The sequence below is a fragment of the Dipteris shenzhenensis genome, chromosome 24 (assembly GCF_047967505.1).
Source record: "Dipteris shenzhenensis isolate YYH24624 ecotype China chromosome 24, Dip_SZ_1.0, whole genome shotgun sequence".
NCBI classification, from domain to species: Eukaryota; Viridiplantae; Streptophyta; class Polypodiopsida; order Gleicheniales; family Dipteridaceae; genus Dipteris; species Dipteris shenzhenensis.
Window position 1 is genome coordinate 23,561,797 of NC_141619.1, and position 23,657 is coordinate 23,585,453.

At 49.7% G+C, this 23,657-nt stretch overlaps 1 protein-coding gene across 4 annotated transcripts in view; it reads left to right on the forward strand.

Moving 5' to 3' along the window:
- Nucleotides 1-23,657, forward strand: part of LOC147886393 (serine/threonine-protein kinase VIK-like) — a 265,479-nt gene that overhangs the window by 96,441 nt on the left and 145,381 nt on the right. For 3 of the 4 annotated variants that reach the window (XM_087395887.1, XM_087395889.1, XM_087395888.1), the window contains one exon: nt 17,629-17,749. The exons of the other annotated variant lie outside the window; for it this stretch is intronic. In XM_087395887.1, the coding sequence (XP_087252013.1) occupies nt 17,629-17,749 (121 nt within the window). The remainder of the gene's footprint in view (nt 1-17,628; nt 17,750-23,657) is intronic. 4 annotated transcript variants of the gene reach the window in all.

The following is a 23,657-nucleotide window of genomic DNA, read 5'->3' on the forward strand; positions in this document are numbered from 1 at the left end:
AAACAAGAGCATAGGATCATTGTTGTTTGCAACTGTAGTCAATCTTTAGGGATGAAGACCTTATCTAATCTATGCCAGGTAGAGTCTCAATCTTGTCGTTAAGAGTAAGGCACTCCAATCTACATGCTTTTGCAATGATAATTATATACGTTCAATAGACTAGAAAGTTGATTGGGAAAATCACTTGGACAAAAGGTTATCTACCATATGAAAGCAATTTTTGCTTTCTATTAGGTCATCAGTAAAAACAAGAGTTTTGTGCTCTAGAACTTGTGGTTTCATGCTGCTTTTGCAAAAGTAAAAGCCAATGATGCTTCATATCTATTAAGCTAGTTTTTATTTAACACATCCTTTACTGTCCAACTTCTTCTTTAGTGCATCGCTGGTTGAGTTTTTGTATAAGTTCTCTGCTACTCACCATGCATAGAACGTCCTTCAACCAAAGATATCTATCAATATCTATACTCGGGTACCTCACAAAACTTGATTGCTTTTCACAACGAGACGACGATGGTTAAGATCACCAACCACTATGACATACATCTATGTGCTAGAGATTTTCTTTGCCTATTGGTATAAACACAAGTATTTTATTAATTTTAGACTCATATGTCTACTTTGGGACTTATCCCAAAAATCCTTCCCAAATAAAAACTTTACTTTATGAAAATCTCATTCGAGAATCAAAAGTTCACTTTTTGGCACTATCATTTCCACATAATAAATTTCACAATCTATCTCTATAATGGTGCACTACTAATGCAAAAACTTCGATTAAATCCTCCTTTTTACTTCTTGTTTTGAAAAATCCTATTCATGTTTTAAAAAAATCATGACTTATTAATTTAAATACATAAAAAATCACTTTCAAAATAAAGACTTATTAATATAATTTAATCCAAAAGAATGCACTTAAAGTTTGATGTAGAAAACTATATCACTCTTGAAGTACCAAGAAATTTAAAGGTTAAAATAGACAAGAGACATGGAAGACTCTTTAAATGTGCTCCAAAAATAGTAATAGCTAAGCTTGCAATTTTACATTGTCATATGTTTACAAGAAATATTGCTCTCCATGAGTCTTTGTACAAAGGAGTCTAACATGCATCCTTTTCAATAACTCAATTCTGCCTTAATAAATGTGTTAAGTACAAATAAAAAATCCTAACACTTGTTTGTTTGAATGTCTGATTCGTCTCGTCACTTGATTTCCAGGATGGGTGACATAGGAGTGAACATAGGTGAACTAGGGGTGAACAGGGGAGAACAGGGGTGAACTAGGGGTGAATAGGGGTGACACAAAGGTGAACATGGGTGAACTAGAGGTGAACATGAGTGAAGTGGGGATGAACATAGGGGTGAACATGAGGTGAACACATGAGTGAAAATGGGTGAACTAGGAGGGAACATGTGACTCATTGAGACCGTATCCTATACCATTTGGAACTGTAATGGTACCTTGTGGTCAGAACCAGGGAACTTCTTGGAGTCTTATACACAGGGACACATCAGTGTCCAGAGAGTGCACTATTGGTAGTTAGTGGATACCCTCGGGAGACAACTTACAGAGATGGGACAAGGGACACAGGAGGAGTACGACGATAAGGAGGATTTGGGATGATCTTGGTGAAGAGAAGGGACATACATTCCAGGTTTCTATGGATCCAGATCCGTCGAACGGGCAGCCACAACCTATTTGTTGCACTTTCCACTTGAGACATCTCAACTTCACTCGAGATGTTTGTGAGTAGGCAAATTCGTCACCATACGCAGCTTTCTACCCAGACATTGTAGTTTTCTTGAGCCACAAAGAAGTCCTCATTTTGGGAACTTCAACGAGAGGACAAGCGTACGCCGGGTACCGCTCCTCAACTTCTGAGACGAATTCTAGTGCCGGCTAGATGATGCAGGTATGATGCGAGTCTCCGTTGATAGGTGGCCCCAGTCACATCGTACGGACATGCACTATTGGATATAGACAGGATGCATGATCTCATTATGTCATATGGTCTTAGTAGGTGGCCTTGCTCAAGTGGCTTCACCTGCTTCCCACATGGAGGAGGCTCCCGTGTTGGTGACTACCTCATGAGATCCCTTGCCTTCACATCTCGTATCATTGAATTCTCTGTTGCATCACGTCCCTCTAGGACAGATGACACTTACGTCTTTTTCATCATCTCCACCCCTCGTCTAGATATTCCACCCACATCACCGATCTACCTATCATGACATACACTTTGACTGCACTCTCTCACCAAAATATTCGGCCCTATACATGCTGCTCACATACATTGATCATGTAACACTATTAGAGGACTGCGCCGCTCTGATTACCCTCTCACTTTACGAGAGTGCCCTCCACGCTTTCCCGTACAGCATCATTCCATGCGACCTCCCCCCCTTGGTTGTGTTCCCTACAATAGTTGGTACAATACTGAATGAAAGGTTCTTAGCCGTCAACTCAGATTCGAGACCAAGGATAACCTTTCGAGCGAACCGGATGCGTGAGCATCACCGCTTGTGCACCGGAAGAAGCAGGCTTTGATCCATCATAACGAGGAGTTAGTCAACATTTTGTTTAGCAAAAACTTCAAGGACTTTTGGCGAAGATTTCTTGAACATCAATCCCCATCACCTCTGACAGATACCCAGGTCTAGCACTCTTGTGCACACACATTATACGATATTCCACACCGGCCTGCTCCCGACATCTTACAGTCACCTCGCCCCACTTCCTACACTCTTTTTACCAAGAGGGGTGTCAAAGACATAGTATTGAAGCTTCATAATGGCGGAGCGTTTGGGGTCAAACAAGGGTGCCCTAATCCTATTTGGCCTCTATATAGATAACCTCAAGACATTCATGGAGACACTAGGGGGGGCAAGATGTTCTCTTGCTGGTTCCCTGATCCAGATCTTGTTGTACGCATATGACATCGTGTTGTTGTCCTCCTCTGTAGAGGGCCTCCAGAGACATTTAGATGCATTATAGTCGTTCTGCTTCAAGGTCAACCTTGGTAAAATGAAGGTCATGATCTTCAATACATCATGAGCAACTATGCATAAAGAGTAGTTCATCTTTTATGGGTCATTAGTTGAGATTGTTTCATCATTTTTTTTTTTTTTTTTGCCGAAAAAACAGTGCTAATTATATTACTTCGAGAACAAGATACAAGAGGTCAGCTTATAGCTGACGGGCTGCGTTCACAAACCGGACGCAGCCCAAAAGGTAGCATAATAAATCATACTCTCACGGAGGGATATGCTGAGTGTGAATGAACAGCCATCGGCGGGGTGGTGAGTAGTGCCACCGAAGGCCCTGCGTAGTCTGCTCGAAGAAGAGGCTCTGTGTGTCCCAAGCCTGGAGGAAGCGTCTCCGCTTCTCCTGACCAGCCCGGGAGTCTCCCTGAATCTGGTCCCACTGGCCTCTGAGGGTATGAATAATCTCACTCCAAATCTCCGTCATGATCTGGGCAGTCGATAAGGAGGTGCCACCGAGGATCTGCGCGCAGCGCGAGGTCCAGATGTGCCATCCTGTAATGCTGCTGATAATCTCCCAGACTGGCTGCCTCTCCCGAACTCCTGTATCAGCCTCTGCTAGGTGCTGTGGGATACCCTCGAGCGGCCCCCACGTCCCCTGTGTGATAAGGAAAGTGGGGTCCTGCTGGCATGCCTCGAACAAGTGATGAAGACCAGGTGCGGTGCTGCACCAACAGAATGCGCCCCAAGTGATCACTCCTAGCTCTGGTGCTGCACGAGTAAGAAGCCCGAAAGTCCACCTCCACACTTCCTGGGCGCGCGTGCAGCTCCACAGGCATTGTTTTGGTGACTCCTCATCCGCATGGCAAATCTGACAGCAACCGTCCTGGCCTATCTGCCTCAACCAGCTCCCCACTGGAAGACCTTTGTGGGTAAGAAGCCACAGGAAGTATGAGATCTTCCGCGGCCGCCAGCTCTCCCACAAGGCCTTCCAGAATGCCTGCAAAAAGAACCTGGATATACCCTGTGCGTACCAGCTAGGACGCTGGGTGGGGGGGCGGCTCTGCATCCTCCCGAGAACTCGCCTGCCCAGAGTCGTGCTGTAAGCGAAGAAGGAAGTCGGCCCCTGTCCTGTCACAATCTCTGGCCACCACCACTCTCCTGGGTCCCACTCAAGCTCTGACAAGGCCCGCCCCTCCCAGAGCCAAAGACGCCAAAGCTGCAACTGGTCCTGCTCGATACTAGGGTCGGTATGCCAGACCTTCCCCAGAAGGCCTACGACCCTAACCCTCTGCCACGGGAGTAGGGGGTCGATGAGCGCATCCTCTCTCCTGAGTCGTCCATCCCCTGAAACCGCGAAGAAGGCGATAGAGGAGTCATCCAAACGTCCTGCGACCACCAGTGGGATGCCACGGGGGGTGAACTGTCCCAGCCAGTGGGTGTCTCCAGGCATGAGGACCTGAGGCTCAGGTGGAGCCAACCAAGCGGCTGGGATCGCACCGTCGATCTCCGTGCGTCTCGCCTGGACTCCGCGTGCACCTCCAGCTGCGTCTGCAAGATCGGCCATCTCCAGATGTCTGTACGTATCCCTCCAAACTCGAAGGGACCGGGCTGGCCCCCTCATCCAGCCGTCCCACCTGATATGTGATCTCTCCCCCAACTGAAGGCCCTCGGCGTCTCTGACCTGCCCATTCCAGACGAGCGGCTGGCGATCGATCTCCTCCTGACAGCTGGGCTGGGACTGAATGAGACTGAGACGGAGCCGCCTCCAAACCATGAGGAGGCTACGAACGAGTGGGGAGCGGGGCTGAGTGAGCGGGGCGGAAGTGAAGATCCACCTGAAGGACGGTAGCCACTCTCCACCTCGGCGCGGGACACAAGAGCCGACTCCCTGCTGAAGTAATATCTTCCACGTCTGCCCCCCTGGGGTCAAACCGCGGATGATAAGCTTGCCTAACAAGGCCTGACTCTGAAGCTCTGGATCAATGACCCCCAGACCACCCTCAGCCTGCGGAAGAATGACTGTCTGCCAAGCAACCCTGGCTCTGGTATCTCTATGCCCATCCTCCCCAGACCAAAGAAAGTTCCGAACCAACCTCCTGAGCTGTGCCACGCTGGATCTCGAGAAGCACCAACAGGAAGCCACATACCAAGCCGTGGCTAGAAGGACCTGGTTAACTACTAAAGCACGACCTGCAAGGGAAAGCTTAGCAGTGCTCCAGAAAGCCAGCTTCCGTCGGATGGAATCTAGCACCGGGAGAAACTGCTGAGCTGGCGTAATGTCTAGGCCAACCTGGAAGCCAAGGTATCTAGCTGTCTGTCCACGTGGAATCCATCTGAAGCCCAGAAATCGCCCCCACTGAGAACACGCCCCCGGGTCTGTGAGAAAACCAACTGATTTGTTCCAGTTGATTTTCGCACCAGCGGCCGAGCAGAAAACCTCCAGGGCCATCCGCACCCTCTCTAGCATCCTCTCATCGTCCTGGACATAAAGGGCTGTATCATCTGCGTACTCTGAGTCCAGAAGCTCCGTGTCCTCCCGGAGTGGAAGGCGAACACCCCTGAGCCCTGTGGACCTCGCCTGAAGGTAGTAAGTCATGGCCTCGGCGAAGAAGAGAAACAGATAAGGAGCCAGGGGACAGCCCTGACGTACTGATCTCTCCAAGCTGAATCGCTCACCCATCCTGCCTCCGATGATGACTCTGCTAGACGCTGTCCTGTACAAAGCTGAGATACCCTGAATCCAGCCTGCCGGGAAACCTAGCCGCTCCAGAGTCCCCTCCAAAAAGGACCAATCCACGCGATCGTAGGCCTTCTCGAAGTCGAGAAGTAAAATGGCAAGGTGTGATCCGCTGTACTGAGCCCACTCCGCCGCCTCTGAAAAGGTGAAGACATTATCCAGGATACTACGATCCTGGACAAAGCCTGTCTGAGTGTCATGGACGAGGTCTGGAAGTAGAGGTCGAACTCTGGCACTGATCATCTTGGTGAGGATTTTGTAGGCAGTGGTAAGGAGAGTGATCGGACGCCACTGGCGGATCTCCTGTCTATCTCCTCCCTTCGGGATGAGGCAAATCAGTCCCGAGGAAAGGCTCTCTGGCATCTGACCGCTGCTGAAAATCCCCTGCAGAGCTGCAAGGAGGGGCTGATGGATCTGGTCCCAGAAGGAGGTGAAGAAAGCTCGGGATAGCCCATCCTCACCTGGGCATTTCTGCCCATCAATAGCCATCAAGGCCTCCAACATCTCATCCGAGGTGAACGGCGCCAACAACGTCGCCTGCATGCTAGGCTGGACCAGGGATGGAATGTGCCTCCACACCTCCTCACGGTCACGACTAGCACGAGGGGCAAGTGGCTCCTGCTGGAAGAGGGTCCTGTAGAAGTCAGTGGCCAACCCCAGGACCTCCCCCGGGTCCGTAACAATGTGACCATCCGCTGTCCTGAGACTCCGTAGCTGATCACCTGCAGCTCTCTGGCTGTGTGTCCTGAAGAACTCCCTGCACATCCGGTCACCCTTCCGGGCCCAGAAGGAGAGAGAGGCGTGATAGGAGAACTCGGAGCGACGCTGGAGGGTCTCCTCCAAGAGGGCTCTGGCTCGAAGGGCCTGGATCCGAAGCTCCTCCGAGCCCGGGGAAGACTGCTGAAGTCGCTGAATGGAGGCGAGGTCCCTCCAAAGAGCTCTCTCTCTGCCCCACCAATCCTGTCGAACCTGTAGGGCTGCGAGCTGGCAGATCTGGCTGGACTCCTGCAGAGCCTGCGCGACCGAGTCTACCAGATCCACACCCTCCCCCCAGTCTCTGTCCCAAAGACTGCAAATGCTGCTACGGACGTCCACCCTCGAGAAGATGGAATCGGGAATCCTGCATGATCGGGGGGGGAGAGTCTGGGCTGCCGAATCTAATGAAAGGAGCACAGGCGCATGGTCGGAGAGTGTCGTCCCTGGAACAATGCCCGCCTGGCCACCTCTGCTGATGGCCCAATCACTGACATAAAACCTATCAAGCCGCTCCAGGAGTCTGCCTCCTTCCCTGCGGAAGCCCCAAGAGAAGTCCAGGCTCCCGCGCCAACGCCGGAAGGACGGGTCTCTCCAACTGTCCCTCCCTCCTGTCGCGAAGATGAAAGAGTCCCAAGCTGACTGCTCTGCCTGAGCCATACCTGTGAACTCCGGATCTCTACCCTGCTGGTCCTCCAAGGTCTCCAGGTTGTTGAAGTCTCCTCCAACAATCCAGGAATCCATGTCTGGAAGAATCCCTGTAAGTGTCCTCCAGAAGGTGGCTCTGCATCGGAGGTCTGTGGGAGCATAAATGTTGAGGATTCCTATCTTGGATCCCTCCAAATTCAGGCCTACCCAAAGGGCTCGGCCTGGGATCAACGTGCCGTGACCGAAAACTAACTGAGCTAACTGCTCGCACACGAAGGTACAGACCCCCCCGCTCCTCCCCTGTGCGCCGATCGAAGGCTCCCAATAAGTGTAGGAGCGTCCAGGGAGAACCTTCCCGCAGCTACGGGCATGAGCCGCAGAAAGCTTGTGCTCCTGGAGTAGCAGTACATCCAATCGACCAATCACTGCAGGCTGAAGTTCCTGACGCAAAATGAGCTTCCTGGGACCACGGGTGCTCGAAGAGTGAAACCCGTTCACATTCCAGGATACGAGGTGTAGGCTCATGGAGAGGGATGGGGGGCTGCGAACAGCTGTCTGCTCGCAGTCGAAGTCGAAGAAGAATCAGACATATCGGAGTGGAGGCGCTGCCGCTTGTGGAGCATGAAGATACTAATGTCGAGACAAGCCGGGAAGGTCCCAAGGTCGGCCACATCCAGGTAGTCCCAGGGGCCAGATCTGTAAAAGTCTCGAGGGAGCTCTCTCTCCTGGAGCTGAGACCCAGCTGAGTCTGCCACTGAGGGGCTAGCGGGAAGGGAAACCTGCTCCACTGGTGGTACAGACTCCGGGTGTCCTGCAATCGGGGGGGGAGGGGGAGGAGGCTGCGGGATAGGCGACTCGGGCTCCACGGAGGCGACTGGCGGAGAAGGTGGAGGAGGTGGAGCGGAGGCTGCACTCGGCTGGGAAGGCGACGGTGCAGCTAACTCTGTAGGAGGGGCGAGGGGAGCAGGGGGGGGAGGGGGATGGGGATGCATCTGGAACTGGGGCTGAGGGGGAGGGGGAGGGGGAGGGGACTGAGGAAAAGGAGGCGGGGGCTGAAACTGCGGGGCGGGCGAAGGGGGGGGAAACTGGGGAGAAGGCGGGGGGGTGGGAGAGAGGAGGATCTGAGGCTGTGGAGGGCGGGCTGCCGTCGAAGAAGAAGCTCTCCCAGGTCCCTGGGGCATCTGCCTGTCAGGTCTCTGGAGTGCTGCTGCAGGAAGGGTGACCTCTGCCTCCTTGCCTTTATCCGAAATCTTCTTATTCTTTCCTCTTTTCCTTCGAACCTCGGTCCAACCGCCCACTACCTCTGGCCCAGGCTCCGACTGCCTCGGCTCCTCCTGACGTGGCTGTCCGGGGGGGGGAGGTGGGGGCGGAGGGGGCGGGGGCGGGGAGGGTCGAGACGAGCTGGCAAAGCGTGGACAAGCAGCCGCCAAGTGCCCAAAGCCATGGCACCGCAGGCACTGACCTGGCTGTCCGGTGACTATCATGCTCTGGGTGATACTGCCGGCACCTGTCACGATCTCGATCACTGCAGGGAGAGTCGCAGGATCCGCCACAGCCACACGGACTCGGGGAGCTCCTGCCGTGGTCACCGCGTCGGCAAAGGTGTCGTGCATAACCCAGCCAAAATGGGAGCCCAAGTCCCTGACAATCGGCCGCAGCTCAGTAGCAAGCCCTGGAAAAACTAGTGTCACTGGGTGGCGAGGTATACGGAACCGAGTATCGAAATCCGCTGCGCTGAAACCACGGTACCACGGGACTATCATGATGATCTTCCCATCCACCGATGTGGGGGAACCGGCAATCAGATTGCTCGCAACTTTCTCACTGGAGAGTTTGAGCCAGAAGATGCCCCTTCCCATAAGGGCCACCTCCTCAATATGGCCATCCTCTAGCAAGAGAGTGGACTGGAGCCAGTCCCTGATGGTAGACCTGGAGGGGGAGTGTCCAATGACTCTACCGTAAACAGAGGTACGAGCAAAGTCACTGGCTACCTCCTGAACACGGGATGATTGTTGCTCTGTCAGGATAACGCGGTAGGCATCTGGAGAGGGAGGGTCCGACTGGGCCTCCGGATCCGGGCTGGGGGCCGCCATACCGCCAAGACTAACTGCAAGCTTCCGATGAAGAAAAACAGGCTGCCACCCAAGAAGGGGATGAAGCGGCGGTGGAGCCTGGGGGTGAGGCGGGCGAGGCGAAATGAAGGGTCGGAGGGGTCGAAGCGGAGGGCGGGGCGAAGGTTGCGGGATGCGGGGAGTACGGAGGGGGGCGGGAGGGCGGGGGGGGGGGGGGTGAAGTTGGAATGGCGGGGGTGGAGGGGTGAAGCGGGGGGGCGGGGGGAGCGGAATGAGGCGGAGGCGGGTGAAGCGAGGGGGTGAAGGAGCAGCGAGGGGGCGGGTTGGAGCGGGGTGGATGGCGAGGGAGCAGCGAGGGGCGAAATGGAGCGGAGGCGGGGCGAGGGCGAGGCGGGCTGGAGAGAAGGGGGGGGGGGACGAGGCGAGGCGAGGCGGGATGGAGCGGAGGGGGCGGTTGGAGCGGCGGCGAGGGGGGGGTTGGAGCGGGGGCGAGGGGCGGGTTGGAGCGAGGGGGCGGGATGGAGCGGAGGTAAGGGGGCGGGATGGAGCGAGGGGGCGGGATGGAGCGAGGGGCGGCTGGAGCGGAGGTGAGGCGAGGGGTAGCGGGGTGCCGGCGGGGGGGGAGGAGAGGGGACGGGGGTCGAGGGCGGACGGGAGGGGTGGAGGTGGTCGCGGCGAGGGGGGGGGAGCGAGGGGGGAGGTAGGGGCTAACGGCGAGGGGGGGAGGGGAAGCTCGCAGGAGCGCTATGTGTACATACAACTCTTTCGTTTCATCATACACCTATGTAGGGGATCTATTCTCCGATCCTATTTTCACCATGAGGCCGCCGATGCAGACCCGTTTGAGCAAAGAATATCTCATTGGCCCGACTAGAGAGACAATGCTTCCATTCACATGTCTAGGATCCTCGGACCAAGTATCTCCTCTTCGACTCCTTGGTTCGGCCAATAGGCATGTATGGTAGCCTGTGTCAAGGATGATACACAATAAGCCATCAATTCCCCATCAGATCATCCTGTGGGTCATCCACACTATAACTTGATGCGGCATTCTAGGTCATCACTTACCTATATCGGGTCAAAGGATACGGCGATTGCAATTCAGAGCAATGCAGATTACCATGGTTAGCACTATCCTTTTCCATGATCTTAGTGGTAGGGGGTCACTAGAGATGCTGATATGCATACACAGACAAATTGCCTCCTTTTTAGTAAAGCATTGATGCGCCATTTCTCCCACTCGGGTACCATGAGATCAACCAGGTCATTTAGGACGTGGTTGGCACTGAGTGAGCTCCTAGTGAAGCTCAACTTCTATAGAGATCACTACTTACACATTTTCGATGAGGGCTTCATTGATCCCCCGGGATATATTCTGATTCATCTTCCTCACTCATTGAGGATCTCTATTGGGCACTTTCGGGTGTCATCCCATCAACTCGGGATTGAGAGTGAACAAGCTGAGGGAGTACCCAGAGATCAGCGGATTTGTACCTTGTGTGGTCTACAAAAGATTAAGTTAGAGGATCATTTCGTCTTCAGGGGTCCAGTGTACTACGAGATCCGAGGCTGCTACTACTATCTCTCTAGAGATAGCTTCAGACCGCTCTCCCACTTCCCCTCCTATCCCTAACACCCGAGGTACCTAGGTGGAACAAGTGGCTTGTGGCTTGTTGGTCAGCTCTCACCTTGGGTGTGAGAAACTTTGTCCTCCTCTATGGGAACCTCCATATGCAATTCTCTAATGCATATTCCAACTTGGTGGCTAGGCCAAGTGGTCTTGGGGTTAGATCACCTCGGATATTGACAACTTTGTCAGTCGCCTTCTCTAATTATAATGGTGACACATGGTTTCTTGGTCATCTAGAGAAGTCACTAGTCAATCCAATGTACAAGAGGCTATCATTGAATCCCTTTAATCGCTTGAAGTCATCCTTGTATAAGAGGTCTGTAGGTCGTCTTGTCCAAATCTCCTATAACAATAACATAAAGGTTTTTTTTTTTTTTTGGACAAAAAAGAGACTTCTATTAAGTAAGAAAGAAACTCGCTAGAGCAAGCTCTGAGCGGAAATACAACATCATGAAATCATGAGGATAAATAAAACCCCCTCAAAGTGAGGTGGAAAACAACCAAGGCTGAGGCTGAAAGTGCCACCTCAACCCTGTAGGAATCTCAGAGAAGAAAGGAGAATCCTTTCATTCCCTGAAGAAAGAAGCCCTCCTAGCTGAGGCTGCACGGGAGTCTCCCTGTATACTCATCCATATGGCCATCAAAGTATGTACGGTGTCTGTCCAGATACTACTACTAGCCAAAGTGTGCGAGGGATGAACGTGAGTACCCTCCATAGCCTCTGAACATCTGGCTCTCCAGATATGCCAGGATGCTATGCTCGCTAAAATCTCCCAAGAAGTATCCATCGAGGCATGTACATCTGTAAAAGGAAGGTGTGGTACAACATCCAACGAACAGGACTCAATCTGATGACGTCGAACCAAAATGGCCCGAGAGGAGTCAAGTTGTTGAGATATCGAGCTCCACTCGTGATATGCCAGGGTGACCGTTGTGAATTTATGTCACCGACTTGTTAGCTGCAGATGCAGTTGGTACACCGCCCATGAATAATAGCTAGATGACAGCTATCCTTATGTACTCTAGTTCGTGGCTCAGTTAGTATGCCACCTTAGTTAGTTGAGTTTGGTTTGAGACCCACATATAGGGTTCTTCTATTTCTTTGTACTAGAGTTCTTTTGGCTTTCACAACTAAAAAGAGGAAAATTGTTTTCAGCCTCCACCTTTGTGTGTATTCTCCCATTGTGTATGTGAGAAAGCCGCAAGTGAGACTCCTTCCTTCTCTCCCACTATCTTCACATGGTATCAGAGTCTGGTTCGTGGTAAGGAGCTCAAGAAAGCAAACCAAGTTCGCGGTGTCCTGGTAAGAGGACCAATGTTGCTTTCCTTGTTTGGGAGCGAATCTCTGCAGGTAGCACAGCCGGAAAGTGCAAGAGTGCATTGTCTCATATTGAGACGCCCTTCGCGGTGTGATGAGAGGGTAATATATGCTACGGGTGAGAGCAAAGCCCAGGGTGACTTTATTTTTTTGATTCGAGGCCATTCCGGGGCCCGTTTTGGAGGCGAAAGGTCTCCGCAAGCATTGAGAAAAAGGCCATGTTTTTGTTGTGCGACCACTGCGCTGCAGGTCGGTGAAAAGTTATCGCAGAAATTGCATCGTATGCCTATGCGCAGAGATATTGAGAGTTGCAGAATCATCCTTATTGCCTGTTGATGCAAATCGTCACTAGGAAGTGATTGTGTAGTCAAATACCACTTTCGTCAGTTTTGCAGATTTGTCCTTGTGAGGCAGAAGCTGTGCAGTGACAGAATATTTTGCAGTGTTCTGTAATGGCGTCTGATTCTCTTTCACAAATTGTCACTGAAAAGCTTGACAAGAACAACTTCCAGGCATGGAAGTTTAGAATGACGATCTTCCTTATGGGAAAAGGCTATTGGGAGTTCATTACAGGAAATGAAGAAGAACTAGTTCTTCCTAATGTTCCCAATCAACAAGAAATGCAGGCATTTAAAGGATGGCATGAGAGAGCCAGAAAAGTTATGTACTGGCTGTCTATCAGTATTTCAGATTCTATGATTGTGCATATTCAGGATGCAAGTACGCCAAAGGAGGCATGGGATACTTTGGAAAAAATGTACAGCACAAATACGCAAGCCAGGAAAATGCAGCTCAAGCAGGAGTTGCACAATGTGCAGAGAGAAAATATGAGCATCAATGACTACCACATGAAGGTGAAGAAAATTGCAGATGCACTTGCTTCCATTGGGTCGCCAATGGAAGATGATGATTTAGTTTCTATGACCTTGAATGGTCTAGGAAAGGATTATGCACAGTTCCGGACATCCATTGCCGTCCGTGAAAAATTTCCTGATTTTGAGGAGTTGTTTGCTCTTCTAATTTCTGAAGAGCAGAGAAATGGTGGTGCATCTTCTTCAGGAGGAACTTCAAAAGAAACTGTCTTCTACTCAAATGCTGGCAGAGGTAGAGGCAGAGGTAGAGGTAGAGCAGGCCGACGATCTGGAGGCCGTGGTAGAAATCAGAATATGCAGCAAACTCAAGAAAATCAGTCCTATGGAGGAGGACGTGGTAACTCTAGAGGCAGGGGAAGCCAAAGAGGTCGTGGTGGATGGCAGAGAGGCCAAAATGCAAACAGCAATGTTGAATGCTACTATTGTGGTAAAATGGGTCATATGGCTAAAGACTACTATAAAAAGCAGAATGACATCATGAATGGAAAATTGCAGCAAGGGAATTATGCATCTTCTAGTAGACAGGGTGATGAGAGAAATGAGCATCTGTTTATGGTGCAGTACATGTCCAATTCTGTGACAAGTGCAAAAGAAAGCAATGATGTGTGGTATGTTGACTCAGGTGCGTCAAACCACATGACAGGTCATGCAGAATGAATGCAGGATGCAAGGAAAATAGAAAGACCAGGATTTGTGGAGACTGGTGATGATACTGCACATCCTATTGTGCAGATTGGTAAAATTCCTTTGTCTATGCAGGATGGGAAAAAGAAATACCTGTCTGATGTATTTCATGTCCCGAATATTACCAAGAACCTGGTTTCTGTTGGTCAAATGGTTGAGCAAGGCTTGTAGGTCAAATTTAATCCTCATGGATGCTTTATTGAGGATATGAAAAATAATGGTCGCTTGATAGCAAAAGGAAAGAAGAAGGGCAGGATGTTTACGTTGGATGCGGACATGCCTGAATTGAGTGCAGCAATGTTTGCACATGGGACCGGTGTAGTTGCAGATATTGATATCTGGCATAAACGCATTGGTCATGTTAATGTACAACGACTTAAATCAATGCAGGCCCAAAATATTGTTGCAGGATTGCCTAAATTCAAGGTTACAGAAATGCATAAGGTATGTGAAGCCTGTCAATTTGGAAAACAGGCAAGGAAACCATTTCTTAGACATGTTCAAGAGAGTAAGAAGCCATTGGAATTAATCCACTCTGATGTGTGGACTACTAAAGCTGCATCTATTGAAGGCTGTCATTATTTTGTCACTTTTATTGATGACTACAGCAAAAAAGTTTGGGTGTATTTTATGAAAAAGAAAAGTGAAGTGTTTGGGCATTTCAAAGCTTTTAAAGCTATGGTTGAAAAAGGAACAGGCCTGCAAATAAAATGCTTAAGGTCAGATGGAGGGGGAGAGTACCTCTCAAATGAGTTTGCAAGGTTCCTACAGGAGCATGGCATAAAGCAGTAATATTCATGCAGTCATACCCCACAACAAAATGGACTTGCAAAAAGGAAAAACAGGCATATTGGAGAGGTATCTCGGGCCATGCTAAATGAAAAAGACCTACCAGATTATTATTGGACTGAAGCAGTTGCTACAGCAGTTTACATAATGAACAGGACTCCCACTGCAGCAATACATGGCATGACGCCAGAGGAGATGTATACTGGTAGGAAACCAGATATTTCTCATTTGAAAATTTTTTGTTGCATTGCCTATGTTCATGTGCCAGATGAGTTGAGGTCCAAGTTGGATCCAAAAGCTGAGAAGTGCATCTTTATTGGTTATTCTCTGCAGCAGAAAGGGTATAGATGCTATAACCCTTCTACTCGTAAGTTTACAGTGAGCAGAGATGTTTTTTATGAGATGAGCAGCTGGTATAAACCAGTAAATGTGATTGATGATGTAGATGCACAAATTGGTAATGCTGCACAGAATTCACACCAGCAATCACAAAATATTAGTGGACCTGCAGTGTCCTCTAGCAATGGTTCACATACTTCGCCATGGACAGGCAGATTGAGATCAGGAGAATCTCCTCAAAGCAATGCAGATAGTGGTATGCAGGTATTACGAAAAGGAAAAGAGAAGGTAGATCAGCCCATGTTTGATGTGAATGCAGGTCACTCTTATGTGGATGGTGAATCCAGTGGCTCAGAACAGAGCATTGATGATGAGTTGGGTATTCCTTCTGTTGTTACACCTGGAATAAGGAAGACCATGGATGTTTTGAGAGCACCTGGAAGTGAGCCTATTTTGCGCAGGTCTACCAGAGCTAGGTATCCTGTGGATAGGCTGAAATATGATGGATTTACAGCCATTCACTATGCCTATATGGTCAGAGTGATACAGGAACCAGAACCCACTTCTTTTAAGCAAGCCATGGGGAAAGAAAAATGGGAGAAAGCCATGGATGAAGAAATGAATGCCTTGGAAGCAAATGCTACATGGGAATTGGTGCCTTTGCCTAAAGACGAGAATGCAATTGGTTGTAAGTGGGTTTATAAGGTGAAGCACAATGCAGATGGTTCTGTGAACAGATACAAGGCAAGATTAGTTGTCAAGGGGTATGCACAGACATATGGCATTGATTATGAAGAAACATTCAGTCCGGTTGCAAGGATGGCAACGGTAAGAGCAGTCATTGCTATGGCTACATCAAAGGGATGGTCTTTACATCAGATGGATGTAAAGAATGCCTTCTTGCATGGTGATTTGCAAGAAGAGGTCTTTATGGAGCAGCCACCAGGTTATGTTCATGCTGTTCATCCTGAGTTTGTTTGCAGGTTGAAGAAAGCCTTGTATGGCTTGAAGCAAGCCCCTAGAGCATGGTCTGACAAGATAGGACAATATCTTGTCACTATTGGCTTTCAGATTTTCAAGGCAGATTTCTGACTTTATGTGAGAAAAACAAAGAAATGTATTATGCTGCTTGTCATTTATGTTGATGATTTGATCATCACAGGTGATAGTGATGAAGATATTCTTCATGTGAAAATGCTATTGAAGCAGAAGTTTGAGATGAAGAATTTGAGAGAGCTGCGTTATTTCTTGGTCATTGAGGTGATTAGATCACCAAGTGGGATACGGCTCTTGCAGAGGCAGTATGGATTAGACATGTTGTCCAAACATGGGATGACAGGCTGTAAGCCTATTTCAGTTCCTTTGGAGCAGAATGTGAAGCTGAGCACAGATGCAGGTGAGCTTCTGGAAGACCCTACTATGTACAAGCGCATAGTAGGAAGTTTGATTTATATGACTATTACCAGACCAGATTTGAGCTATGCTGTTGGATTGGTAAGTCAGTTTATGCAAGGTCCAAGGAAACCGCATTTGGATGTGGCTAGATGCATACTCAGGTATGTGAAGTCCACATTGCAGTATGGACTATTTTATGAGACTGGGGTTCAGATACAGTTGCATGGATACACTGATGCTGATTGGGCTGGTAGTATTTCTGATAAACGATCTACCAGTGGATATGTGTTCTCGTTTGGGAGTGCTGCAGTCACTTGGAGCAGCAAGAAACAGCCTACAGCTGTCTTGTCGAGCACAGAGGCTGAGTACAGGGGTGCAGCAATGGTTGCATGTGAGGTAGCTTGGTTGCATAAGCTACTTTATGATATGCATCAGTCTACAGATGGACCAATTGTCATTTATTGTGACAACATGAGCAGTATACACTTGGCAAATAACCCAGTCTATCATCCTAGAACAAAGCACATTGAGGTGCATTATCACTATGTGCGGGAGAAGGTTTTACTAGATCTTATTGATCTAGTTTATGTCAGCACAGAGGATCAGGTAGCTGACATATTCACGAAGGCATTGGGCGCAGAGAAGCGCTGCGCAAGTTCAGAGACCTGCTTGGTGTGCAAGAATTGGGATTGAGCTCTAGGGGGAGTGTTGAGATATCGAGCTCCACTCGTGATATGCCAGGGTGACCGTTGTGCATTTATGTCACCGACTTGTTAGCTGCAGATGCAGTTGGTACACCACCCATGAATAATAGCTGGATGACAGCTATCCTTATGTACTCTAGTTCGTGGCTCAGTTAGTATGCCACCTTAGTTAGCTGAGTTTGGTTTGAGACCCACATATAGGGTTCTTCTATTTCTTTGTACTAGAGTTCTTTTGGCTTTCACAACTAAGAAGAGGAAAACTGTTTTCAGCCTCCACGTTTGTGTGTATTCCCCCATTGTGTATGTGAGAAAGCCGCAAGTGAGACTCCTTCCTTCTCTCCCACTATCTTCACACAAGTCTCTCATAGAATACCTGAGGCCCTATAAGAGAAAGCCAAGCCACTGAGCCCCATGTCATAAAGGTTTATGATAAGTTAGGTATTCAAAAATCCCTCAGCTGGATGTTTTGCATGGGGCTAATTATGGCTACATTGACATGAGTAGTTTGTTCTGTTTTCATGTATTATATGCCTTCATTTTAAAGATTAATTTAAAGATGCAAACAAATATTTCTTCTATGTAGTGTGTGCTTGTTTTTCTAATCAATTATGTCTATCAAATTTTTCTACTTACTTCATAAAACAAGAGACGATGTGAGTATACAGCTTGATGGCTGATGTTTCTATCCTTTTATGGAAATGGTAGGAAGGAGTTTTTGAAAGAGCTGTCCATATGGAAAAACTTGAGACATCCCAATATAGTGCAGTTCCTAGGGGCCGTAACTCGTGGTAATAGACTTGCAATAGTCACAGAATATTTGCAAAATGTGAGTGGCATAATAGCTCCAATGGTTTATTTTGTTGCTTGTGTAAATAACTGAAATATATTATGTTTTCAAAATTTAAATCATTGGGTGTGAGAGCATCACAAGCTTTTCTAATGACCCAATTATATGTAACATCATGGGAGGAGGTACACTCAACCCAAAAGTGACAGATAAAATCAGGAGAATACACATTTTTAATTTGTTTTCTATGTTAGAGGTCGAAAGCTTGAAATTCATAATTCAAAGTAACTGCATACTTCAGCAGAAAATCTATAGTTTCTGAGCAGATTGTGAATTAATGATTGGAACCATAAAAGTGTAAGGATGGTATTGCGTTTTTGAATTTATGCAAAACTAGTCAACATATAGGACCGAAGTTTTCTTAAATGTTGTGTGTTTGTTAGAATCATTCTCTCTGATTGACATTCTCTCTCCTTATAGACCTACACATGCCTCTATGGATAGTTCATGGGAGATTGTTGAGCATAAAAGTGTGGCATATTTGGAGATCCAAATGAACAAAAGCCTTAGATGGTACTCAGGTCCACCCAGTACAAACATTGGCTAGTATGTGGATAGATACTGTACACACCTTGGTGGCTATTCTGGGGAGCATGCAGGGGTCTCCCCAGGCAGCCTCTATCAGGAGAATCGTCTTTATTAACGAGTGGAGTGGCTCCCCGTTCTTCTTGGAGTCCTGCGCAAGGTTGAGGTGGCACTCTCAGCCTCAACCTTGGATTTTTCTAGCTCTTATAGGAGTTTGATTGAGCCCTATTTGGTTGTTTTTTTCTTCATGCCTTGCATGATGTACTCCTCCCTTAAGCTTTGCTCTTGGAGTTTCTTTCATACGTAATATTATTTGGAGGAAAACAAAACAGTCTTTGGCTCTATGTTTGGGCCTCATTCTCCCATCTATAGATTTGGCCTAGGAGATTATTGCTAGTCTCATTACATGGCAGATAATGCAATCCAAATACACAAGAGCCATAGATGGGACTAAACTTTTGCCTCCTAGTTACTTCTCTGTTATGTTCGACCAAGAGAACAGGAGGGACTGTGGCTCAATAAGAAAGGCATCATCCAACCAAGTATCCTTGCCACAGTAGTGAAAAAGAAAGGCATCCCAAGCTGCTCTCTCCAAAGAGTGAAGTCCTTCTCTACCCCCTTTTTTGGCTGATGGTAACTCAACCATGTTGAAGTCACCTCCATCACCCATGAATCCGCAATGGGGCCCAGGAAAGCAAATCCTTCCACATAATGACACGTTACCCTCTAATGTTGGAGACATACAGGTTAAGGAAACTAACCTTACGCCCTCCAATCAAGAGAATAATCCACTGAGTCCTAGAGGGGATAATGACTGCGTGTCCAACAACTAAGGGGAGAACCAACTCTGAAACTGAAATAGAAGTGCCTCCCCTAGTGCCCAAGGTAGGCAACCAAAACGTATGGCCAAAAAGCAACTTGCTTGACTTGGCACAATCCCTAGAATCCAGTTTGTGCTCTTGAATAAATGAGACATCAATGGAACCCCTAGTAACACCTAGATGAAGCTAATCCCGGATCAGCTGTCTGCGGCGGCGATGTGGGACGCCACCTGGGCCCTGTATGTTCCAACTAACAATCCTCATCAACGGGAGGATGTAGAATGGAACACCTTACCCGAGCTAGTGGCGGAAACAAACCCCTCAACAGGGAAAGACCTCCTGCTCGAGGAGCGAGGAATGGAACCAAGTGGCGGAAAATCAACAGGGGAAAGAACCCTGCCAACTAACGAAGAAGCCTTGTCAACAGGAAACCTAATCACTGGCTCACCAAAAGTAGAGGGCACAAACTCCTCCTCTGGGAAATCTGAAGCATCTGCCAGAGTTGTAAATGAGTTCCTGTGAATCAGGCCAAACACCGGAGTGCGAAGGGTCCCTTCTGAGGGAAGATGATCAATAGTGTAAACCATCCCCTTCCACCTATCCAAGGGAGGAAGTGAGGACTGCTCAAGATGACCTTGTGTCTGAACGGCCGCGGAGACCTCTCCTGCCTTGGGGAGAGGGTCTGACACCAAACCAGATAAAGGTGGACCCGTTGGGTTGAGGGGAGAAGTTGCAACCGGGGAGGAGGTCGAACCTGAAGCGTCTCGAACTGTTTGAGGTGAGACTGGAAGGACAGCCCGAGCAGAAGCAGAGTCAACTAATGCATACTCGTGAACTGAAGGTGGAATCTACACACGAACCGGAACCCAATGAGGTGTGGCGGGTGCCCCTGAAGGTCGTGAGGCATCGGAGGCAATAGGCGACGGTACTAAAGGAGCGCTCAGTCGATGAGGAGCACTCTGGCGAGTAGGAGCTATACCACCACCCTGAGGAGGACCGCCCTGTCGAGGCCGAGAAGCAGGTGCTGGACCTGTACCACCCCCCTGTCGAGGCCGAGGAGCAAGTGCTAGACCTGTACCACCCCCCTGTGGAGGCTGTGGGGCGGTTGCTGTACCAAAAGGCTTCTTGGGACTTTTCTTCTTTCTAGGGCAATCCCTAGCGAAGTGCCCAATGCTTCTACATATCCTGCACTGGTCATCATCCTGCACTGGTCCTGCCTGCCTGCAATCTCTACTCTCTGGCGAAAAGAAGAACCATCTGGGCGTTGAAGCATAACATGGTCCATCGTGAGGTTAGGTTAGGGAGGGTTAGAGACAGGAGGGTAGAGGCGGGGGGTAGAGGCGGGGGGTTTGGGAGCGGGGTAGAGGGAGGGCTGAGCGAAGGGAAGGGAGCGGGGTAGAGGGCAAGGTAGACGTGGAGGGAAGGGAGTGGGGAAGAGGGCGGGGTAGGGAGGGGGGTAGAGAGCGGGGTAGAGGGTGGGTTAGGGAGCAGGGTAGAGAGCGGGGAAGAGGGCGGGGTAGCGGCGGGGGAAGGGGGAGCGGGCTGAGAGGGGAGGGGGCGGGCTGAGAGGGAGAGGAGGAGGAGAGAGGAAGGGGCTGAGGGAGGGGGAGGGGCTGAGGGCGAGGGAGGAGGAGGGAGGGAGGAGCTGAGGGAGAGGGGGCAGCAAGGGAGCGGGGAGGAGCAGCAGCCGTGCACTTACTTTTTGGGCTGAGCGAAGGGAAGGGAGCGGGGTAGAGGGCAAGGTAGACGTGGAGGGAAGGGAATGGGGAAGAGGGCGGGGTAGGGAGGGGGGTAGAGAGCGGGGTAGAGGGTGGGTTAGGGAGCAGGGTAGAGAGCGGGGAAGAGGGCGGGGTAGCGGCGGGGGAAGGGGGAGCGGGCTGAGAGGGGAGGGGGCGGGCTGAGAGGGAGAGGAGGAGGAGAGAGGAAGGGGCTGAGGGAGGGGGAGGGGCTGAGGGCGAGGGAGGAGGAGGGAGGGAGGAGCTGAGGGAGAGGGGGCAGCAAGGGAGCGGGGAGGAGCAGCAGCCGTGCACTTACTTTTTGGGTTTGCATGCCTTGGAAAGTAACTTTAGCAGTGGAAACTCTCTCTCCAATTTTGACTGCAGGCATTTTACATATCCGACGCTAGGCTTGAACTTCAAGAAGTCCTTTTTGGCTTTCTCCTCAGGTGGATGGGTTCTTTCTCTTGTAGATTTTTCTCTGCTTGGTTCTCTCTCCCCCTTCCTCTCCCCTCCCCCTTTGCTTCCCCCTTCCTCTCCCCTCTCCCTCTCTCCCTCTCTCTCTCTCCCTAGCCTCCCCGCTCCCCTCTCTCACCCTCCCTCCCTCAGCCCCTCCCTCAGCCCCCTCCCTTCCTCATCCCCTCTAGGCCCCCGCGGGCTGCCTCCTAGCTCCTGCGTGATCAATCTCAGCCCCTGTGGGCTGCCTCCTAGCCCCCCGCTTGGGCTCCCTGCTGCTACACTGCTGACAGGCCATTGGGCCACCTGAAGCTGCTACGGCACACTCTGCCACCTGTTGCGCCACCCCCGCCATCTGCTACGCCGCTCTATCGCGCCATCCCCACCATCTATCAGCTACAGCAATGCAGGCCACAAGGACCTGCGCAGGCCGCACTGGCTACTAGCCCCCCCCCATACCTAGTGTTCTAGCTCAAGGCTGCTCCAGGCCCGCCAATGTCAAGGGGCTGCCACCAGTCCCTGTCTAGCCAAGACGAGGCCTCTGACCAGGACAGGGTTCACAGCCCTTACAGCCCCTATGCCTCGAATCCAGCCCTATACCTCTGCTCCAATCAGCTCCTGACCTGCAAAAATCAAGAATCAAATCAAGAAAGACCTGCTATGGGCAGCCCTTAGGTGGTGGGCAGTCCAAAGAGCATAAAAATCAGTAAAAATCAGAGAAAAAAAAGAGAGGCCATGGAAAGCTCACCCGATCAGAAAATACAGCGTAATTTGGACCAAAGGGCAGAAAGTAGAGGATGGGAATGTCAAAGCATGCCTATCCACTATCAAAGAGGTATGTAAGCTACAAGATGCTGAAATTGAATGCTTACAAAAGAAACTGGAAGAATACAAGAAGGATGAGCTTTCAAACATACGTGCTCAAATGAATGACAACATGAAGGGATGGCAAGAAGAAGTGCATGCAAAATGGGCAAAACAAATCGGGAAAATGCAGATGCATATGATGCGGGATATGGATGTGAAAAACAGTCTTCTTACATCCAAGATAGAGAGCTTGGAAGCTCGGGTCATTAGTCTTCAAGACGAGAATGCAAAATTGAAAGCAAACATACACGGAGATGAAGGGGGGCTTCAGCCATCCCTACACGAGGAGCTGAACATCATTAGGGAACAAATGAATCAGCTCAATGGGACAAAGGGGACTTCAGAAGAAGGATGCAAGATCATAAATGAACTGAAATCTGAGAACGAAAAACTCAGAAAAGACTTGGCATTCTTGCAAGACACTATGAAGGGTAAACATGCTGAATTCACCCAGAAAATCAAGAAAGGAGAGGCTGCAATCTTGGAATGGAGCGATGTGGTCAAGCAAGGTACTGCTGTCCCCAAGAAAGAGTTCATTTCAGATGCTCTAGAGGAGGATAAAAGGAGAAACAATAAAGCCCTAAATGTCTTAGTCCGAGGCCTCACAATAGGAGATACTCCTATGGTAGATGCAAATGCTTCGTTCACCAAAATGGGTGTGAATCCGACATGTGAGACAGCTTGGAGAGTTGGCAAGTCCGATGCACCCACAAGGCCACTTGTGATGAAGCTCCGAACAGCCATGGATAGGAAGACCCTCATGAGCACAAGGGTGACCTTGAAAGGAACCCGGATCTACCTGGACGATGACCTCACCCTCCTACAACAGGAACACCGGAGGGAAGGTATGGTACACGTCATAGCAGCGAGAGAAGCAAGGGAATGGGCTGCATACAGAGATGCTAGGGTGATCATCCGAGAGAGAGGTGATCAGGACCGGGGGGAGAAGGAAGAAAAGGAAGAGAAAGAAGAGGGTGAATTATGACGGTCTCGGGCCAAGGGGACACAAATTGGACTAAGAATTGCAATGTGGAATTGCAATGGCACACTCTGGTCTGATCCAGGTGGTTTCTCGGAGACATACACTGATCCAGGTGGTTTCTCGGAGACATGGTCTTCTACACTGAGACACATGAGAGCCCCGAGAGAGGACTGTCCACCATGATAAGATATACATGGGAGTCATCTCATAGGAAGGAGATGAGGAGAGACACCGGTGTGCAGGGTTTGGGGGGAGTGGCTATCCTCTTCAGATCACACATGAGACCTCTCATATCAGTGGCACGGAGAGAGGAGCATGCGCGACACATGTGGATACAAGTCCAGCTACCAGACGCACGACCGATTCTCATAGCAATGTGTTATTTCCCTCCAGATACTCCATCCTATGCACGTGATGTCACCACAGAAGGGCTTAGCTCATATGAGTCGATTCAGGATGATATCACTGAATTCTCCAGGCAGAGGGACATCCTCCTTCTTGGTGACTTCAATGCACGCACA